General features: G+C 32.7%; 1 protein-coding gene across 1 annotated transcript in view; it reads left to right on the top strand.

The window, feature by feature from the left end:
- The first annotated feature begins 10,563 nt into the window (after positions 1–10,563).
- The window catches only part of LOC143246081 (neural cell adhesion molecule 1-like), a 182,746-nt gene continuing 172,047 nt past the window's right edge, over positions 10,564–21,262 (top strand). The window contains exon 1 of the mRNA XM_076492297.1: positions 10,564–10,814. Coding sequence (XP_076348412.1) covers positions 10,745–10,814 — 70 coding nt within the window. The 5' untranslated portion in view covers positions 10,564–10,744. The remainder of the gene's footprint in view (positions 10,815–21,262) is intronic.

The following is a 21,262-nucleotide window of genomic DNA, read 5'->3' as shown; positions in this document are numbered from 1 at the left end:
AACGGCTGAGGACTAACTTCATATTAATATGTTGAAATATAATGGCTGAGGACTAACTTCAAATTAATATGTTGAATTATAATGGCTGAGGACTAACTTCAAATTAATATGTTGAAATATAATGGCTGAGAACTAACTTCAAATTAATATGTTGAATTATAATGGCTGAGGACTAACTTCAAATTAATATGTTGAATTATAATGGCTGAGGACTAACTTCAAATTAATATGTTGAATTATAATTGCTGAGGACTAACTTCAAATTAATATAAGTTGAATTATAATGGCTGAGGACTAACTTCAAATTAATATAAGTTGAATTATAATGGCTGAGGACTAACTTCAAATTAATATAAGTTCAATTATAATGGCTGAGGACTAACCTCAAATTAATAAGTTGAAATATAATGGCTGAGGATTAACTTCAAATTAATATGTTGAATTATAATGGCTGAGGACTAACTTCAAATTAATATGTTGAATTATAATGGCTGAGGACTAACTTCAAATTATTATAAGTTGAATTATAATGGCTGAGGACTAACTTCAAATTAATATAAGTTGTATTATAATGGCTGAGGACTAACTTCAAATTAATATATGTTGAATTATAATGGCTGAGGACTAACTTCAAATTAATATAAGTTGAATTATAATGGCTGAGGACTAACTTCAAATTAATATAAGTTCAATTATAATGGCTGAGGACTAACCTCAAATTAATAAGTTGAAATATAATGGCTGAGGATTAACTTCAAATTAATATGTTGAATTATAATGGCTGAGGACTAACTTCAAATTAATATGTTGAATTATAATGGCTGAGGACTAACTTCAAATTATTATAAGTTGAATTATAATGGCTGAGGACTAACTTCAAATTAATATAAGTTGAATTATAATGGCTGAGGACTAACTTCAAATTAATATATGTTGAATTATAATGGCTGAGGACTAACTTCAAATTAATATGTTGAACTATAATGGCTGAGGACTAACTTCAAATTAATATAAGTTGAATTATAATGGCTGAGGACTAACTTCAAATTAATATAACTTGAATTATAATGGCTGAGGACTAACTTCAAATTAATATAACTTGAATTATAATGGCTGAGGACTAACTTCAAATTAATATGTTGAAATATAATGGCTGAGAACTAACTTCAAATTAATATGTTGAATTATAATGGCTGAGGACTAACTTCAAATTAATATGTTGAATTATAATGGCTGAGGACTAACTTCAAATTAATATGTTGAATTATAATTGCTGAGGACTAACTTCAAATTAATATAAGTTGAATTATAATGGCTGAGGACTAACTTCAAATTAATATAAGTTGAATTATAATGGCTGAGGACTAACTTCAAATTAATATAAGTTCAATTATAATGGCTGAGGACTAACCTCAAATTAATAAGTTGAAATATAATGGCTGAGGATTAACTTCAAATTAATATGTTGAATTATAATGGCTGAGGACTAACTTCAAATTAATATGTTGAATTATAATGGCTGAGGACTAACTTCAAATTATTATAAGTTGAATTATAATGGCTGAGGACTAACTTCAAATTAATATAAGTTGTATTATAATGGCTGAGGACTAACTTCAAATTAATATATGTTGAATTATAATGGCTGAGGACTAACTTCAAATTAATATAAGTTGAATTATAATGGCTGAGGACTAACTTCAAATTAATATAAGTTCAATTATAATGGCTGAGGACTAACCTCAAATTAATAAGTTGAAATATAATGGCTGAGGATTAACTTCAAATTAATATGTTGAATTATAATGGCTGAGGACTAACTTCAAATTAATATGTTGAATTATAATGGCTGAGGACTAACTTCAAATTATTATAAGTTGAATTATAATGGCTGAGGACTAACTTCAAATTAATATAAGTTGAATTATAATGGCTGAGGACTAACTTCAAATTAATATATGTTGAATTATAATGGCTGAGGACTAACTTCAAATTAATATGTTGAACTATAATGGCTGAGGACTAACTTCAAATTAATATAAGTTGAATTATAATGGCTGAGGACTAACTTCAAATTAATATAACTTGAATTATAATGGCTGAGGACTAACTTCAAATTAATATAACTTGAATTATAATGGCTGAGGACTAACTTCAAATTAATATGTTGAAATATAATGGCTGAGAACTAACTTCAAATTAATATGTTGAATTATAATGGCTGAGGACTAACTTCAAATTAATATGTTGAATTATAATGGCTGAGGACTAACTTCAAATTAATATGTTGAATTATAATTGCTGAGGACTAACTTCAAATTAATATAAGTTGAATTATAATGGCTGAGGACTAACTTCAAATTAATATAAGTTGAATTATAATGGCTGAGGACTAACTTCAAATTAATATAAGTTCAATTATAATGGCTGAGGACTAACCTCAAATTAATAAGTTGAAATATAATGGCTGAGGATTAACTTCAAATTAATATGTTGAATTATAATGGCTGAGGACTAACTTCAAATTAATATATGTTGAATTATAATGGCTGAGGACTAACTTCAAATTAATATGTTGAACTATAATGGCTGAGGACTAACTTCAAATTAATATAAGTTGAATTATAATGGCTGAGGACTAACCTCAAATTAATATAACTTGAATTATAATGGCTGAGGACTAACTTCAAATTAATATAAGTTGAATTATAATGGCTGAGGACTAACTTCAAATTAATATGTTGAAATATAATGGCTGAGAACTAACTTCAAATTAATATGTTGAATTATAATGGCTGAGGACTAACTTCAAATTAATATAAGTTCAATTATAATGGCTGAGGACTAACCTCAAATTAATAAGTTGAAATATAATGGCTGAGGATTAACTTCAAATTAATATGTTGAATTATAATGGCTGAGGACTAACTTCAAATTAATATGTTGAATTATAATGGCTGAGGACTAACTTCAAATTATTATAAGTTGAATTATAATGGCTGAGGACTAACTTCAAATTAATATAAGTTGAATTATAATGGCTGAGCACTAACTTCAAATTAATATATGTTGAATTATAATGGCTGAGGACTAACTTCAAATTAATATGTTGAACTATAATGGCTGAGGACTAACTTCAAATTAATATAAGTTGAATTATAATGGCTGAGGACTAACTTCAAATTAATATAACTTGAATTATAATGGCTGAGGACTAACTTCAAATTAATATAAGTTGAATTATAATGGCTGAGGACTAACTTCAAATTAATATAACTTGAATTATAATGGCTTAGGACTAACTTCAAATTAATATAAGTTGAATTATAATGGCTGAGGACTAACTTTAATATTCTCATAAATCCTTTTATACCTCATAATCAGTTCTACTTACCGCCCCCAGAGAAATCTGGTTTCGATACATTTGTTAGGACGAGCACGGATAGTCCATTGTATATCCGAAGACATTCCGCTTTTCCACTACAGATCACTTATTTTATAGAGCAATTAGAACAGTTTAACCCGTACAGTGTCAGCTGGTTGTTACAATTTCACTACAAATATCATTGGTAGAATATAGAATCGCGTACCTCAAATGGTACCTCAAACAGTGTCATCACAATGACACTGTTATCTAGTCCCTAAAGGAACACAAGCACTTAACAACAACAACACAAAGAGACGCTACCTGTTGAATTTAGTTTGCCCTAAAAATACATTGGACAAGACTTCCGCAACCACAACCGTATTGATATGCAGACGGTTAGCAATAGACTTTATTAGAATCAGTGCTTGCCAAAGCATTTCTACTGCAATGCTACCATTACTACATTAGATGAATTAAAAAGCCTGGTTGGATAATATTTTTGTACACATAAGTCTACCTTCACCAGCTCCCAGACAACAGGAGTGTGATAATTTGGGTGAGAATGTGAAACCAGTTTGATACAGAAACGTGACACATATGCCGGACTGGATGAATGGAACCAATAATGTCACGTACTATAACGATCACATTTCACGCCCCATTGTGTAATCCTGGCAAAATGTGCCCTGAATTCAATCTAATTAATGATAATGTTGGGTCTATTTGGAATCCTCATTATCAAATAAGGGGATTAATTGCCAGGACGCTTGCGAGACTTTAATATCATCCATAATGTATAGGTTGCTCTTAGAAGTTGCGTGATGTAACATTGTGCAATTCCTGAAACCTGAACGTTTCCTGCGAATAGCTCATTGATAGGTGGGCTCTAAACATATGACGTAGTAACTCATCTGAGATTTCTAACGTTACACGGTCGGAGCCTACTAATGGATTTTTATTGGTCACAGAACGTGACGAGTCAGTGGAACGTGACGAGACTGTGGAAAGTTCTGTTTGTACATGGCTACAATGATGTAAAATCGTTCAATGAACATTAAACATATGACAGTACTTCAAGCTTTCAACTAATGTTAAATGTTAATATTTTCCGTTGAATTACTTTCATTAAAACCATGGGCAATAATATTATATATTATAAAAATTGCTTTGCATCATTATGTTCACATGTGAATTAATGATATATCTAAATCACCTCAACTCCGTGGACCTCTTGACCTATTATTGGGCTTCTATCGAAATTATCATTTGTAGCAATGATACCCGAATGATGAAACAGTATTCCAGAGTAAATACGTGTAAAAACAAATATAATTACATATATAACAAGTGTTGGTTCTTTTTCTCTGAGCAGAACCTAATATTAATAATTAAAACAATATTTTTGACTTTCCATTTATATGTTTGTGCGAAGTACATTAAAGTATCTAGAAATGACGTGTTTTTAATGTTGAAATGTGTATACACATTCTTTTAACGAAGAATAATGGAACAAGTGTAATAAAGTTGTTTAAAATAAGTTAATTCTTGAAGCGACTGTTTTTACTGATAAAGTAAAATCAACTCTTTAAACTACTGTTTTTGATAATGAAGTAAATATAAGTGAATTTTAGATGAGTCGCATCGAACTATTTGCTGAGCCCACCGAGGAGAATCGAACCCATAATTTTAGCGTTGTAAATCCGTAGTCTTACCGTTGTACTAGCGAGAAGCATTTTAAACGAACCAAACTTAGATGACTTGAAAATCCGGTTCATTTTATCGTAAATTTTTTCAATACACTTCAAATCTGACTGGTAAATATAACACGTGTTTAGATATATCATTAGCTTCTTCTTTTCAAGTGATAAACTTCGTATTAACATACAAAACAATAACTATATGAAGAATGGTAACAATGTGGAACTTTCAAATTCTAAACGATTCGAGAAACAAAAAGCTATTTTAATGGGTTTTTATCTTCCTCTGCTGCGTGAAAAATAATTGTTCATAAAAGTTAATAAATTTCAGTCACACGTGTCATGTTTAGTCATTATATTAAAGGAGAACTTCTGAGATAATAAACTTTGCTACGCTATACAAAATCCTTCCCTAAGATCTAACAGGACAAATGTCTGATGAAATTACTGTATTCAGATGAATAACACATGTCAATATTGTCTGATAAAACTACTGTATTCGTATAAATAACACACGCCAGTATTATATATGTAAAAATGGCTGTTTTGGGTAGAGAAAGCATTATGCAGAAGAGCGAACAATGTTTCGACCTTCTTCGGTCATCGTTGTACATAGTGCTTTCTCGACCCATACCAGCCGTTTTTACATACATATTTTTCTCTACAAGTTGATTTTCTCGTCATTACGAATACATCAATATTGTCTGATGAAATTACTGTATTCAGATGAATAACACAAGTCAATATTGTCTGATGAAATTACTGTATTCAGATGAATAACACAAATCAGTATTGTCTCATGAAACTTCTGTATTCAGATGAATAACACAAGTCAATATTGTCTGATGAGATTACTGTATTCAGATGAATAACACAAGTCAGTATTGTCTCATGAAACTTCTGTATTCAGATAAATAACACAAGTCAATATTGTCTGATGAAACTACTGTATTCAGATAAATAACACAAGTCAATATTGTCTGATGAAACTACAGTATTCAGATGAATAACACATGTCAATATTGTCTGATAAAACTACTGTATTCGTATAAATAACACACGTCAGTATTATATATGTAAAAATGGCTGGTATGGGTAGAGAAAGCATTATGCAGAAGAGCGAACAATGTTTCGACCTTCTTCGGTCATCGTTGTACATAGTGCTTTCTCGACCCATACCAGCCGTTTTTACATACATATTTTTCTCTACAAGTTGATTTTCTCGTCATTACGAATACATCAATATTGTCTGATGAAATTACTGTATTCAGATGAATAACAGAAGTCAATATTGTCTGATGAAATTACTGTATTCAGATGAGTAACACAAGTCAGTATTGTCTCATGAAACTTCTGTATTCAGATGAATAACACAAGTCAATATTGTCTGATGAAACTACTGTATTCAGATAAATAACACAAGTCAGTATTGTCTCATGAAACTACTGTATTCAGATGAATAACACTCATCTAATGCTTTTAAATTCAGGTTTACACATTAGGCTATCTGCTCTGTGTCTATGACTTAGAATCGAACCTCATATTTTAACTTTCTAAGTCGGCAAACTTAGCACTCACCTCTGAATTCAATATCATAGTCGTTTTTGTAATGGATTGAAGTTTAAATGAACTTAAGAAATGTCTTACAATATCTTATAAACTAACTTACTTTGTTAATACAATAACTTACCGTAAACAGCTATACCAATCCTCCATCAGGTTTGGATAATTTTTACTGAGATTAGGAAGGTATGTACATTGTTCAACGCGCAGGTTTTGTAAGCCCGTTGACACAAGTTCACAGAATACAGGCTTCTAATTATTTCTACAACTTTCAAAAATTAATAAACAACTATTAAATAACAATAAATGAAAGAGTGAGGGCTATAAACTGAAATTCTATTCTATAAGATTATTCAGTTGATAGTAGACTTATTCCAAAAACTTCTTGAGCACTACACTGAGTTAACCCATTATTATGTTGATTAATCATATTAACAAAATAAACGGAGTTTTGTGAAAAAGTAAATGAAGTAATTATTTGTGGAATTGAAGACTTTTAGAAAATCATTTAATTAGATTCTTTAAAAACTGTGACTGGTTTTCTCTGTTGAGACGTGGATTGAAAATTTGTATAAAATTAGACTTTAAAATAAATCGAATAAATTCAAACCACACGCCATATTTGCAACGTCTGAACTAAAGCTATTATTATGTTGAGATATAATTGTTGCTCAATTATCTTAAAATCTAATAAAACGTGCCTTAAATGTATTGCTTAAAGTCTGTTCAATAAATATGTTGTTCGTAAGTCTTGAAGTTTTGAACGCATGCATTTAAATCAGTGGAATCGAATTATGTATGTACGTATATAAGTACATACAAAATGAAATAAGAACCCCTTATTTCACAATTAAACCTAAACAGAGTTGCCATTTGGATTGATCAAAATATTTTAATTTTCATAAAACTAGCGAAAAACAGAGTAAAATTCTAAAGCCCCTAACCAAAGTAAAACAACTAAACCCTTAAAGTACAAATAACACCATACATAACTGAATTAGGTGATAATGTATATTTTCTTCCTTTTGTATAGGGTACATTTTCTAACCTACTCCTACAATCACGTTAAAAAATGAAACAACTTCGGTTCTTAGAAATTCATTATCAAGTATGCTTTACGAAACCTATAAACAAGCGAAATAAATTATTATAATAATTATAATAACAAATATATAATACATAATAATATATGTGATAATGATAATATATATAATATATAATAATAATATATATATATAATAATAATATGTATTATAATGACAAATATATAAGGAGAAGAGACGAAGCCGAACTTTAACGATTAATAATCGGATTAAGAGCTGTTATAAGATCTCAATAGAATGTCGTCCCTAGCTTTTCCCAATAAAATGTCTACTTGAGATTGTAGCATATCATCACAGATACAAATCCTCGTGGTATTTATTTTTATATACGTTAATAGATTCAGCTCTCCCACTCACCTGAGTGGTACAGTGGTACCTCTGTAGACTTACAACGCATCGTATCGACTTTCCATACACGAGGTGGGCAGAGAACAGGAAGCCCAAAACTTCAAAATAAACTTACAAAACCTGCGAGGTGAAACTTTTTGTTACTGACAAATGAAACATTATCACCTGATATGTTCTTCCATTGGATATTTGAATGTGAACAACGATGTTCTGTACACTGTTGAAGAAATATAATTATTTAAAAAGCAGGTACTAGTGTATTTAATGTATTTGTATTTTCTATAAGTTAGAAGCTAGTAATAGTGTAATTACTATAGCTGTACTTTCTATAAGTCAGAAATTAGTAATAGTGTATTTACTGAATCTGTACTTTCTATAAGTCAGAAGCTAGTAATATAGTGTATTTACTGAATCTGTACTTTCTATAAGTCAGAAGCTAGTAATAGTGTATTTACTGAATCTGTACTTTCTATAAGTCAGAAGCTAGTAATAGTGTATTTACTGAATCTGTACTTTCTATAAGTCAGAAGCTAGTAATAGTGTATTTACTGAATCTGTACTTTCTATAAGTCAGAAGCTAGTAATAGTGTATTTACTGAATCTGTACTTTCTATAAGTCAGAAGCTAGTAATAGTGTATTTACTGAATCTGTACTTTCTATAAGTCAGAAGCTAGTAATAGTGTATTTACTGAATCTGTACTTTCTATAAGTCAGAAGCTAGTAAAAGTGTATTTACTGAATCTGTACTTTCTATAAGTCAGAAGCTAGTAATAGTGTATTTACTGAATCTGTACTTTCTATAAGTCAGAAGCTAGTAATAGTGTATTTACTGAATCTGTACTTTCTATAAGTCAGAAGCTAGTAATAGTTTATTTACTGAATTTGTACTTTCTATAAGTCAGAAAGTAGTAATAGTGTATTTACTGAATCTGTACTTTCTATAAGTCAGAAGCTAGTAATAGTGTATTTACTGAATCTGTACTTTCTATACGTCAGAAGCTAGTAATAGTGTATTTACTGAATCTGTACTTTCTATAAGTCAGAAGCTAGTAATAGTGTATTTACTGAATTTGTACTTTCTATAAGTCAGAAAGTAGTAATAGTGTATTTACTGAATCTGTACTTTCTATAAGTCAGAAGCTAGTAATAGTGTATTTACTGTAGCTGTACTTTATATAAGTGAGAAACACTAGACGTAATTCAAGTCCTTACAACTGCATACTTGTCTGTTAAACGTTGAACCAACACTGTGAACGTTGATTAATTTGAACACGTCCAACACGTAGTAATTAGAAATTTTGTTATTCGAGCACAGAAGCTAGCATATAGATATCGTCTTAACAGTGACTATATGGTTTCAATAGTAATGGCTCTATAATTCTTATTTTCCCCTAACTGTGTAATGTGACTACTAAAAGGTATGAAACATACTCGTTAAGAGTAATTTAAACACGAGCATTTACTCGAATCATATTTCCTGTGTAATTAGCTCACGTGAGTGGAATATATTCAATCTTACTGAATCTATAAGTTCACACGGTCATCTGAAACTAAAATGAGCATATATATCACAAAGCGTAGAATGTCTGAGGACAATGTGTTTTACATTAAAGGTTAGGAAAGAGTGTACTTCTTTATATAAATTGTAATGGCTCAAATAACATTTTTAGACCTCCGTAATTTTACTATTTTGAATCTTTTTCAAAGAAATTAAGGTCGTCTTTAATGTAAAAAAAATCTATTTAAAATTCTGCTATGCACATTTTTATGTTACACACCACAAAACACAACTATTATTCATTGTGTTACAAAATTATATATAATGTTAAGTAGAAATTTTATGTTACAAACCAATATGTACAGCTATTATTAACACTAATCTCTATGTTCATGCCCTTTATGTACAGCTATTATTAACACACATCTCTATGTTCATGCCCTTTATGTACAGCTATTATTAACACAAATCTCTATGTTCATGCCCTTTATGTAATTAAAATTAAAATCGTTAATAAAAATTAACAGTGTGATATCTTACAAATCTATATATGAGGTATATATATGTTACAGTATAAAAACACAAATATTTACTAAGTCTAAGGCAATTACCCCTGTTCTTTGTTCACTTATCGCCTGTCTAAACAAACTGTCCAATCTCCAAATTATTTAGCCTGTGTTGAAAGACAATGAAAACGTGAATTGACGTATTGTCATTACAATAGTCAGTTTATTGAAGATTTGACAAAAATAAAACAATAAAAATACATTAAAAACAATTTCATACACAGTGATATATATATGATAAGTATCTGAGCCATGTCGCACGAATCTTAAGCAATGACACAATCTCTGAGCTTTCTTAAGAATTTTCATAGGTGTCGCCCTGGTTGCATCTATTGGCATTTCGCCAGACTGCCAGCAAACGATCATTTTCAAATGAAACTCCTTCCATCCATATCTTCTGCTTACTTTACTTGGAGCCAGTGGTCGCAGCGGGCACACGTTCTGTGGTTAAGATTTTCTCTTGGCTTTTAAGGAAAATCAAGTTAAAGAACAATCGAAAGACTTTCAGTTTATGTTTTCTTCTAACGAACACTTGGTAATATGTCGTTGGTGAATGAATCAGTGATGTAACTGATCGCTTACAACCAAACTAACGATTATTATGTCACAACAAGTGGATTTCCTTTTCATGTTTATACAACTATTTTCCAGTTTATTTGCCACCAGAACAAGTAAGTATCTTCGTAGATCATTTCTGTTCCATTGCATATCGCAATGTTCGTAACGTTTATAATGTATAAAATATCATTAAACCATGCAGAATATAAGTAAACAACCAGCTAAACTACATGAGAAAAAAGTGTTAATAATATGGTTGTAAAAAACTGTGCTTTAAAACACAATATAAATCTATAAAGTGTAACATAATTATACCAATAGACTAATACAATAATTACATAATAAAAATATGTGTATCTTCAATGAATATAATACGATATAATTTGTAGCTAAAACACGTTTAACTTAGAACATTTCCAAATTTTTGCAATACTTTATTAAACTTTCTGTTTAAACTTTATTCTGTTTCATTTATTAATGATTTTTAATGTAACAGCTTCAAACCGATTGTTTTAACGTGTTTGTGTACGTACTTTTTATGTTTATGTGGGTTAAAATTGTTCCCAACTATATAGAAAAAAGCGTTTGATTTATTTTATTGTTACTAAAATGCTGTGCTATGTATTTACATGTTAAAAACGTCACTCTATACACGTGTTTATGAAACTTCTTTCTCAAATATCATCGGGCCCGGCATGGCCAAGTGTGTTAAGGTACGAATCCGAGGGTTGCGGGTTCGAATCCCGGTCACATCAAACATGCTCGCCCTTTCAGCCGTGGGGCATTATAATGGACGGTCAATCTCACTATTCGTTGGTAAAATAGTAGCCCAAGAGTTGGCGGTGGGTGGTGATGACTAGCCACCTTTTCTCTAGTCTTACACTGCTAAATTAGGGACGGCTAGCGCAGATAGCCCTCGTGTAGCTTTGCGCGAAATTCAAAATAAACAAACCTCAAGTATCATCACTGAAGTATTAAAATAATAATATTAATTTTAAAAATATTAATATGCTGACATTTAAATAGTTACATGTGAAAGATTGACTGTCTAATTATGACGTCTAAGTTGAATATTTACAAAAAACAAAATAATTTACCACTATCAGATTCGCAATGTAACACTGAAAATCAATGTTTACCTAGTAATAAATACATACGTAAGAGAAACAATAAAAAGCTCGTGAATATAATTAATGCAACAAAATAAATCATCCGGTGTCTCCGTGTCAAATCTGAAATTTGAGTTTCGATACTCGTACTGAGCACACCATAAAAAAAGCGCTTTGCGTGATTTATGCTCAGTATCAACCAAAAGTACACGGTAAAGTAAACAATATCTCGGTTTGGCTACACTCCATTGTATGAAGTGGGATTTCAATTCTAATAAGACCAGTAGATGTGCAGTCTTACTGATACTATCCGGAGCTACAAACGTGGAAAACAACAAACAACTTCGTATAGTGTTATGATAACATTTTTCAACACGTTTCTGAAGTTCTTTTACAGTTGAAAAATTGATTACTATACGATTCTTGTCGTTCGAAAATTATGTTAGATAAAAGTAAACACACCCCATAGAAGTATTATAATACAATATATCTTCGGTATATATGTGTAAGACATATACCGTTAAATGTTCTATAAAACTCCTCCAGAGAGCGATAAAATTTAAAAGGTAATTTCTTTCTTGTTTTAAACATAAAGTTGTACAATGAACTATTTGTGTTGTTCCTGTCGTATATATTGAACACTGAACGTTTTAATGTTATAAGTCTTTAAGTTCACCGCTGAGTGACGGTCATGTAATTAATAAACGACTATATCCATTCCATATAAATTTTTATAAAATTACGTGAGTTATATACATCACTCTAAAAAAAAATTAAAAATTGTGTAAAAAATAAAAGATTATTTATTCACAAGGTAAGGTAATTAGCTGTAAACACAATTAGTTGTAAGCACTGTAATACAACAATTCTCATTAGATTCAAAAAGTTGACATTGAAGATGTACCATTCTGGACTAGCTTTGTTTTTTATGATAAATTTATCAAACATATTTTTTGCGAATTTTTTTTTTAGATTTACTGAGAAAACGCTCGAGAGTAAACGTAATTTACAGGTTGTACATATATCTTTATATAATCTGAATCATATATGTTGTCAAAGGTCTAGAAACGAGTATTGTTAGAAACTGGTTTGCTTCACTAACGGTGAACATGTAAAACCCTATAAAAGGCCCGCATTCGATCACGTCTCTCTTAACGAGATTTATTGAGCTGGTATATACCAAAACTGGTAATACACGTATCATTATAATATAATAAAATTTTAGACTAAACATGAACTGATGTAAATGCTATAGGCCAAAAATCTAATACGTCTATATTTGGTAAAACAATAGTTTGTCTGTTCTGTTTTTCACAAAATTTACACAATGAGTATGAAAAGTGCAGTATTTTGACACACGAAGCAAAATAAATGGGTGAACTTATTAGAATTTCTTGTAGCATGTGATTGTTTAGACTTATTTATATTACACCTTTAAGAATTATTTCAATCATAAATTAATTTTATTTATGAAGGACAGCATAATAACACAAAGTATATTCTACTACTGGGGAAAACCTGAGATTAATTCGAGTAGATCTTTGTTATCAGCAGAGCGAATAACGCTCTTCTTATATGATTCTTTCACTTGGAATGTTCTCTTCCCTATAATTAAGTGTTCAAATTACCCAGCAGTTGTAGTTAGATTTATTGAACATCCGAGAATTTCGAATTCTGTAATATATATGTAGCCTGTGGAATCTCGTTTTCATAATCTCGTAGTCTGCTCGTATAAAGTGTTTAGAGCAAAGATAAACACTGCTCAAATAGAAATCATGATACATAAAAAACAAATTTTCAGTATGTTCCGTTTATTAGCACGCGTTTGTAATTTATGACACGAACTACATATCCTACTAGAATCCATCAGTTTTTTGACTGACAGGTTTTATGAAGTTCAACTTGTATTATATCTATCAAAAGTAGGGTTTTTCCACTCTGTAAAACTCTGAAATTTCCAGCTAGCGTGCTGGGTTCGAGTACGTGTGAAGCTACAGAATAATAGTGACTGTCAATCCATAGCATGGATGTCTGATAGTATGATGCTGCTGTCTGTCTGCCATCCCTCTGATTGTTAATTAGAGTTAAGGAAGGCGATAGATAACCATGGTAGTTGTGCCATAAATACAAATACTGTTTTAGCATTACCTACTGTTTAAAACATTTGTTTGTTTGTAGTATAGGAACTAACAATATTACTTGGATAATTTCAGAGCATATGTTCCTTCCGGGTAGAAACAAACTAGTAACAAAACTAATTCATTGGTAAATTTTTCGGTTCGTGTTATAGCAGAACTATACGACGATACGTCAGTGGTAAAAAAAAAAAGTTACACTCGATTGTTTTTATATGTTAACACTTTGTTATAAGAAAACAAAGTATTTCACGTTTAAAATTATTCTTAAGAATATAAATGGTTTTAGTATCACTTTACAGGAACAAACGTCGCTTTGTTTTTAGTTTTCGTTTTAACTTAATATTTTTACTCATCACATTTTGCAACAACGCGGCGTTTTACACTGTAAGCTATTACTGCTGTAGAAAGTGTAAATTATTAAGATGTTATTAATTAGCTGATGTTACAGTCACGATTAAAATCAGTCGTTATGTCTCAGCTGTGAAACACAATGAACTACATCATACCTACATGAATAACTCTTTATATAAACCAGATTCATTTTAGTCAGCTTTTTTAGATTTAAATTTTAAGTATAATATCTGCCATTTAATCTCAGTTCAAGTTTAATGAGCTTTCTACAGACACATTAAATACGTTATCGGCAAATCACGTGACAACCATAGTTAACATAAAGTCGAAGTGGAACGGAATGTATTAGAACTACATCCAAACTTTCTTCGACATTGAGTTATTAGTTTGATGTCACCGAGATCTGTTGGGATGGATATTGTAAGATCACTTTCTAACACAAGCTGTTTATACGCCCAGGTCATTACGATTTCTTCAGACGAGGTATTGGAAAACAATGGAATATGGATCAATTTGGGGTATCCATGACCTGCAAAAAGTCATACCTAACCAACTTAAAATCAAACTGTTGTGTCTTGTGATATATCATAATCTACAAATATAAGGGTCAATGTCAAAAGCTTCCCACGGCCGTCACAGACCAGTGCACTATATAATGTGGAATGATATTTGTCTAAAAAACGGCACTAGCCACATAAAGGCAAGTTACTTTCACGACATATTTATTCAAGCAATTGGAAAATTAACTACGTATGCGTGCTTTTCAATACAAAGACACGCCGACTAAGACATAGGATTCAGCTTCCGTGGATTTCGTTTCGACAGGACTTTTAAAACATTAGCATGCAAACAACTGTTCTTGTATACAAGATGGCTCATGGAAAGCAGTCGTGGCGTACTGGTCTACGTTAACCGTGACAGCCTTTTACAACGGAAATCATGCTGCTGGATATTGTTGAAAAGCATATAAAACATGATTGGACGCGAAAGATTTCTTTAGTATGAGATACTCTTTATACAAGTAATATGATATTATTCGATATATTCCAGATCTGTGTATCTCTTATCACACACCAGGAGTGTTTATCGCTATATACGAAGCGCGTGCTCAAAACGTCACGTAAACATAAATATCTTACCTTCCTTAAGTTTAATAATTCTGCATGTCATTTTTTCTTAACAATGCATTCGTTTTATTATGACTTATGATCGAAGTAATAAGTAGATTTTAAAAAAATATTTTAATATTAATGTTAACACTACGATTTTTAGACTGGATACCATTCAAAAAATAAGTTGGTTGGTGGTTTTTGAATTTCGCACAAAGCTACTCGAGGGCTATCTGCGCTAGCCGTCCCTAATTTAGCAGTGTAAGACTAGAGGGAAGGCAGCTAGTCATCACCGCCCACCGCCAACTCTTGGGCTACTCTTTCACCAACGAATAGTGGGATTGACCGTAACATTATAACGCCCCCACGGCTGAAAAGGCGAGCATGTTTGGCGCGACCGGGATGCGAACCCGCAACCCTCAGATTACGAGTCACACATCATCTTAACACGCTTGGCCATGCCGGGCCATTTCTATATAAAAGAAACTCAGTTGTTAGGTATACAACTCAGTCTTAAAGAAAATATAATATTATAAAAGTGATTACATATTCAAACTAATGGATCGAAAACAGCAATAATTGTTATTACAAAACTTCTATAGAACAAACGTCAAAAATTAAACTTATAAACCTTAACGCTTCAAAACAGGTAAATTAATAGGCTGTGGTTGAACTTTGGCATATGATACTGACCGCCTCTAGCTACAAGTTAAAGGATATTGCTGGTGGTTCAAAATTATTTTCATCAATTTGGTCTTAGAAAATTTGTAGGCCTTTTCTAATTAGAAGCTTGAGATTTAGTAATATTTTTACCACCAGGTCTTTAGATTTTTATTAGCATTACAAGTAGATATTCAAACTATTACCATTACTACACAAAGAAGTTGAGACCTTAACCTTTTGTTGAAAGAAAGCCCCAGGGAATTGAAAAACACCAAGATAATCGCTATGTGTATCTCTATGGAAATACTTAAATTCGTATTTTGAGAAATAATTATAAAGTTTTTTTTTTCTATTTAATCCAGAATTTTAATTAGCATATGGATAAAATTTTAAACTGTTTAAGTACGCGTTGTTTTCTAACTTTATAAATACATACTTATAGTACTTTAAAATGTAGAACTTTAATATATAGTACTTTAAAATGTATTGCTTTAAAATATAGTACTTTCAAATATAATACTTTAAAATATAGTACTTTAACATGTAGAACTTTAAAATATAGTACTTTAAAATATTGTAATTTAAAATGTAGTACTGTAAAATATAGTATTTTAAAATGTAGTACTTTAAAATATAGTATTTTAAAATGTAATACTGTAAAATATAGTACTTTAAAATGTAGTACTGTAAAATGTTATTTCGATTTTTGTCTAACTTCCACTAAATGATCTTCACATGTTTCGTTTTCACGCTTTGTGTATAATGGAAAAACAACGGACATGACATAAAATAATTTGAGGTAAAAAAAAACCTGCTGTTTAACTCGTTGGCACATTTGTATAAAAACACGTCTATGACAAGATAAAAACGTCAATATAACATGCTGTAAAACGAGGATAAAATATGTTATGTTTTATTTCAATTTAAGAATCTAGTAAGGTCAACATAACTCATAAGTTTTCAATATGTCTTCCGTTATCAACAGTTTCCGTATGAGGTACAGCATGACAAAGAGCAACAATACGCGGTTTGAGTAACGATTAAAATTGAACACGACGTGTTTTTCTTTGTTTAAGTGTTAACCTAGGTTAGTTGTAACAGTCATTTTCATGGTTAACTGAATGAATGATCTCTAACATTGAACTCACATTTTAACTTCAATTTCTAAAGACATCACGTGATAAACAGAGTTCCAAGATGTCATTCAGCACTACATGTGGCTGTTTGTTTTTGGGTTTCGTGCAAAACTACACTAGGTTTATACGCAGCACTTGTCTCTGACTTAACAGTAAAAGATTAGAGAGAACACAGCTAGCTAGTCATTAGTACTCACCGCCAACTCTTGGGCTACTCTTTTACCAACGAATGGTGGTATTGATCGTAAAATTACAACGCCACAGGGCAAAAAAACGAGCATGTTTTGCTGACGAGTAGCCAGTCCCCGACCCTCCGATTACGAGTCGAGCACCCTGACCACCTGACCATGCCGGGTCCACTTATGGTTGTTATTTTCGTAAATGTTTTCAGCATGTCATGTATCAATTTGATCGTCTATAAGTACCTGTACTTTTTCCAACCAGCTTTGTTTGTACCCAAACGTAAATTGTTTTGGTTCTGTATAATCTGGAACATCCAATATCACCGACTAAAAATAATTTTTGATTTAGCTTCTGTCTTTGCCCTCGTCACTAGACATGATTTTGTTCTTTAGATGGCCCGGCATGGCCAAGTGTGTTAAGGTACAAATCCGAGGGTCGCGGTTTCGAATCCCGGTCGCACCAAACATGCTCGCCCTTTCAGCCGTGGTGGCGTTATAAAATGACAGTCAACCCACTATTCGTTGGTAAAAGAGTAGCCCAAGAGTTGGCGATGGGTGGTGATGACTAGCTGCTTTCCCTCTATTCTTACACTGCTAAATTAGGGACGGCTAGCGCAGATAGCCCTCGTGTAGCTTTGTGCGAAATTCAAAACAAACAAACATTCTTCAGATCTCTTATTCCCTCTACCCAGTGGCTTAGCGATAAGTTTTCAGGCTTTTGACGTTTAAAATCGGCTTTTGATACACGTAGTGGGCAGAGCCCACAAAGCCCGTGGTTAACAATAATCAAACGAAAAACTTCTACTTCCTCTGACTTGTAAATTCTCATATGATGACTAATTAGATGAACATGTTCTGTAATGATGAAACTTTGTAGAATAGACGGCAACTGCCTGTTATGGAGACACAACTGTAGAGGACGACGTTTCGAAAGTTTTCCGCATTTCGTCTTCAGGTCAGTGTGTGCAAACGCAAACAAACTTGGCAGGGGTTTAGTTTAAAGAGAGAGAAACCTGAATAATTCTCTCCCCAACAGGAACGTTGTGGTTCCTCTTCGTTCCCTCTCGTGAAAGATTATTTAGCTTTACTTGGGTGTTTATCTTTATTTTGTTTTAACTTGTTAAAGATGAAGAAGTGAGGCGGAGAGCATGAAAGTGACGCGTGATAAGCTGGACATAAGGAAAGTAAACCAGACTAGAACCCGTGATCAGAATAGCCTGACAGCTGACGATTACGAAACATTAATTCAAACGGCTCCGTTCACGACCAGGCAAGCATGCTGCCTAGGCTGATTGGATCTAGAGATCCAATGCCAGAAATTTAGGTGTGTGTGGGAAACGGGAGTACCCAGAGAAAACCCACTTTCACGGCCTGGGCGCCAAAAAGTCTACCCAGACAGTGCCCAGAAGTAGCTGGGATGAATATCATGGTTGTTAATAATACATACTGGAATAAAAAGAAAACTACTGGATTACTGCAATCGTATACATGTGGCTGGTAACAAAGATAACTGATATCTGCAGTCTTGTAGAACTGGTGGGAACTTCAGGTTGCACTTGCGTTCACACCTGACGCCCAAGTGGCGATGGAGAAAAACGTGAGCTTGGTGGTGAATCGACTGGCTGTTCTTCTTCTTCAGTGAGTTATTCTTCATTGGTCTGGGATGATTTGTTTCTACTTGTAATTTTCAATTGTGTCTTCTGAGTGATTGTGGTCTGGTTCTTTGTTTGAACTGACGCGTCGATAGTTGTCATGTGCATGGTATGAGTCTGGCTGGTGGTTGTATTCCGTGAAACTGGAACTGAGGTCTGGCAGGAACTGTCACTTGTCTTCCTTAAATTGTTAAGTCTGGACACGTTGTTAGCAGTGGAAGTTGTCGTCGTCGAAGTTCAGTTGTCTCAATCTGTTTCGTGTGGCTGGTTCTGGACTCTGCGGTATTTCTGTAGTTTTCTGTTAAAAGTTGTCCGTTGATTGTCTATGTTGTCTGGGCACTTTGTTTGACCACCAGTTAAAGGGACGGCAATGCGGGCGTTCGGCTCTGAAGCGAAATATGTAATAGTAACACCCGTTACGTAAAATACAGTCAGCACTGTACTTCGACGATGTCACTGTCTTCATAAATTATGTCAGTGTGTCTGGGGGAAATTCGATGTATTGATCTGGATTTGAGATTCTATGACTTGTTTGATTTCTTCTGGTTGGATGGTTGGGTCGACGCCCCTAAGGAATACAGAGAAAAGTTTGACAGGACTTTCAGTTGGGGAACAATTTACTTTAATTTCAATGTTCCATGGTTGACATAGATGAACTCGATCAGCCGGAGTAGCGAGCTGGATGAAAATTCCGCCCCAGCGAAGGATTTGAGTTCTGGAAGGTTCGATGGTTGTCCCTGGTTTGGCTTGGGCGATGAACGTGGCGACTTGTAGCGGCGTAAGGTGTGACGGTAAACCGTCGACAATTACTGGCGATACCGGCGGTATAGCTGGTGTAGTTGATTCTTGCGTCTTGAACAGCATGATGGCAGAGATACACTGCTGGCCAAAATCTTAAGGCCAACGAACATAAAGAAAAAATATGCATTTTGCGTTGTTAGACTAAACCACTTATTTGAGTAAAGCTTCGAAAGATTAAAATAAGAAAATGGAAAACAAAAATAAAAAACTCTTTTAGCATCTAATATGGAAAATGTGAACGCTATGAAATTAGCCTAAATACTAGCTGGTCAAAAGCTTCAGACCATATTGAAACGAAGCATTACTCGGTAAACACGAAACGAAATTTAGTCATTTATGTTCAAGCAAAAGCGTTGAGAACATTTCCCACTGACATCTCCTGTTTTACATTGGGTAAAAACAAAACAAAGGCTAAAAAGCTGACAGAGTTTGAACGTGGCAGAATTGTCGAGCTGCAAAAGCAAGGTCTCTCTCAGTGTACCATTGCTAGTGAGATTGGGCGTTGCAAAACTGCTGTTCAAAATTTCTTAAAAGACCCCCAGGGATACTGAACGAGGATTTCATGTGGTTGGCTCAAGAAAATTTTGCCGGCGTTGAGCAGGACGATTCGAATGTGATAACTGCCACCACTTCTATTTTGGAGAAACAAGTAGAAAAATGGAAACCAGATTCAAAGAACATAAAAAGTCACCTTCACACGTTTTCGAACACTGGAAGTCAAATAAACACAACATAACCAAAGAAAACACTCTAATACTAAATAAAGAAACAAACATAAACAAACGCAAAATTAAAGAAGCCTTACTTATACAACAACTTAAACCCAAAATAAACCAATAGCATGAATAATACTATTATTACTTCCAATCACTGTACGTAAACGTAAAACAGTCCTTTTAACCATGCAGTGACCGGTTTCAATTTCTATATCTCTAAATGGAGTTTAATACCCAGGTAATTTTACAAGTAAAATAATACAGAATTTAGTTGTAAACCATTGTTCCGAACATACAAAAGAAATTTTGAAAAATTGTTAATCTAGACAAGCTAAACACAAGTAAGGGAAGCGTATAAAGAACAGACATGGCAGAAACTTTATGTGGATTGAATACATTACGTAAGTAACACTATTTCATAGTGTTCACATTTTCCCTATTAAATGCTAAAATTTTTTTCCCTTTTCTTATTTTTATCTTTTAAAGCTCTACTCAACTAAATGGTTGAGTCTAACAATGCAAAATGCATATTTTTTCTTATGTTCATTAGCCTTAAGATTTTGGTCAGCAGTGTATCAGCACGTCTTCCTTGCTCAGTGACTAGCCGACTGTGACTGCCTACAAAATAAATGTTAGATTGTTTTTGAATTTCGCGCAACGCTAGTCGAGGGCTCTCTGTGCTAGCCGTCCCTAATTTAGCAGTG

The sequence above is a fragment of the Tachypleus tridentatus genome, chromosome 3, assembly GCF_004210375.1.
Source record: "Tachypleus tridentatus isolate NWPU-2018 chromosome 3, ASM421037v1, whole genome shotgun sequence".
Taxonomy (NCBI): domain Eukaryota; kingdom Metazoa; phylum Arthropoda; class Merostomata; order Xiphosura; family Limulidae; genus Tachypleus; species Tachypleus tridentatus.
This window is presented reverse-complemented; position numbering and strand designations above follow the sequence as displayed.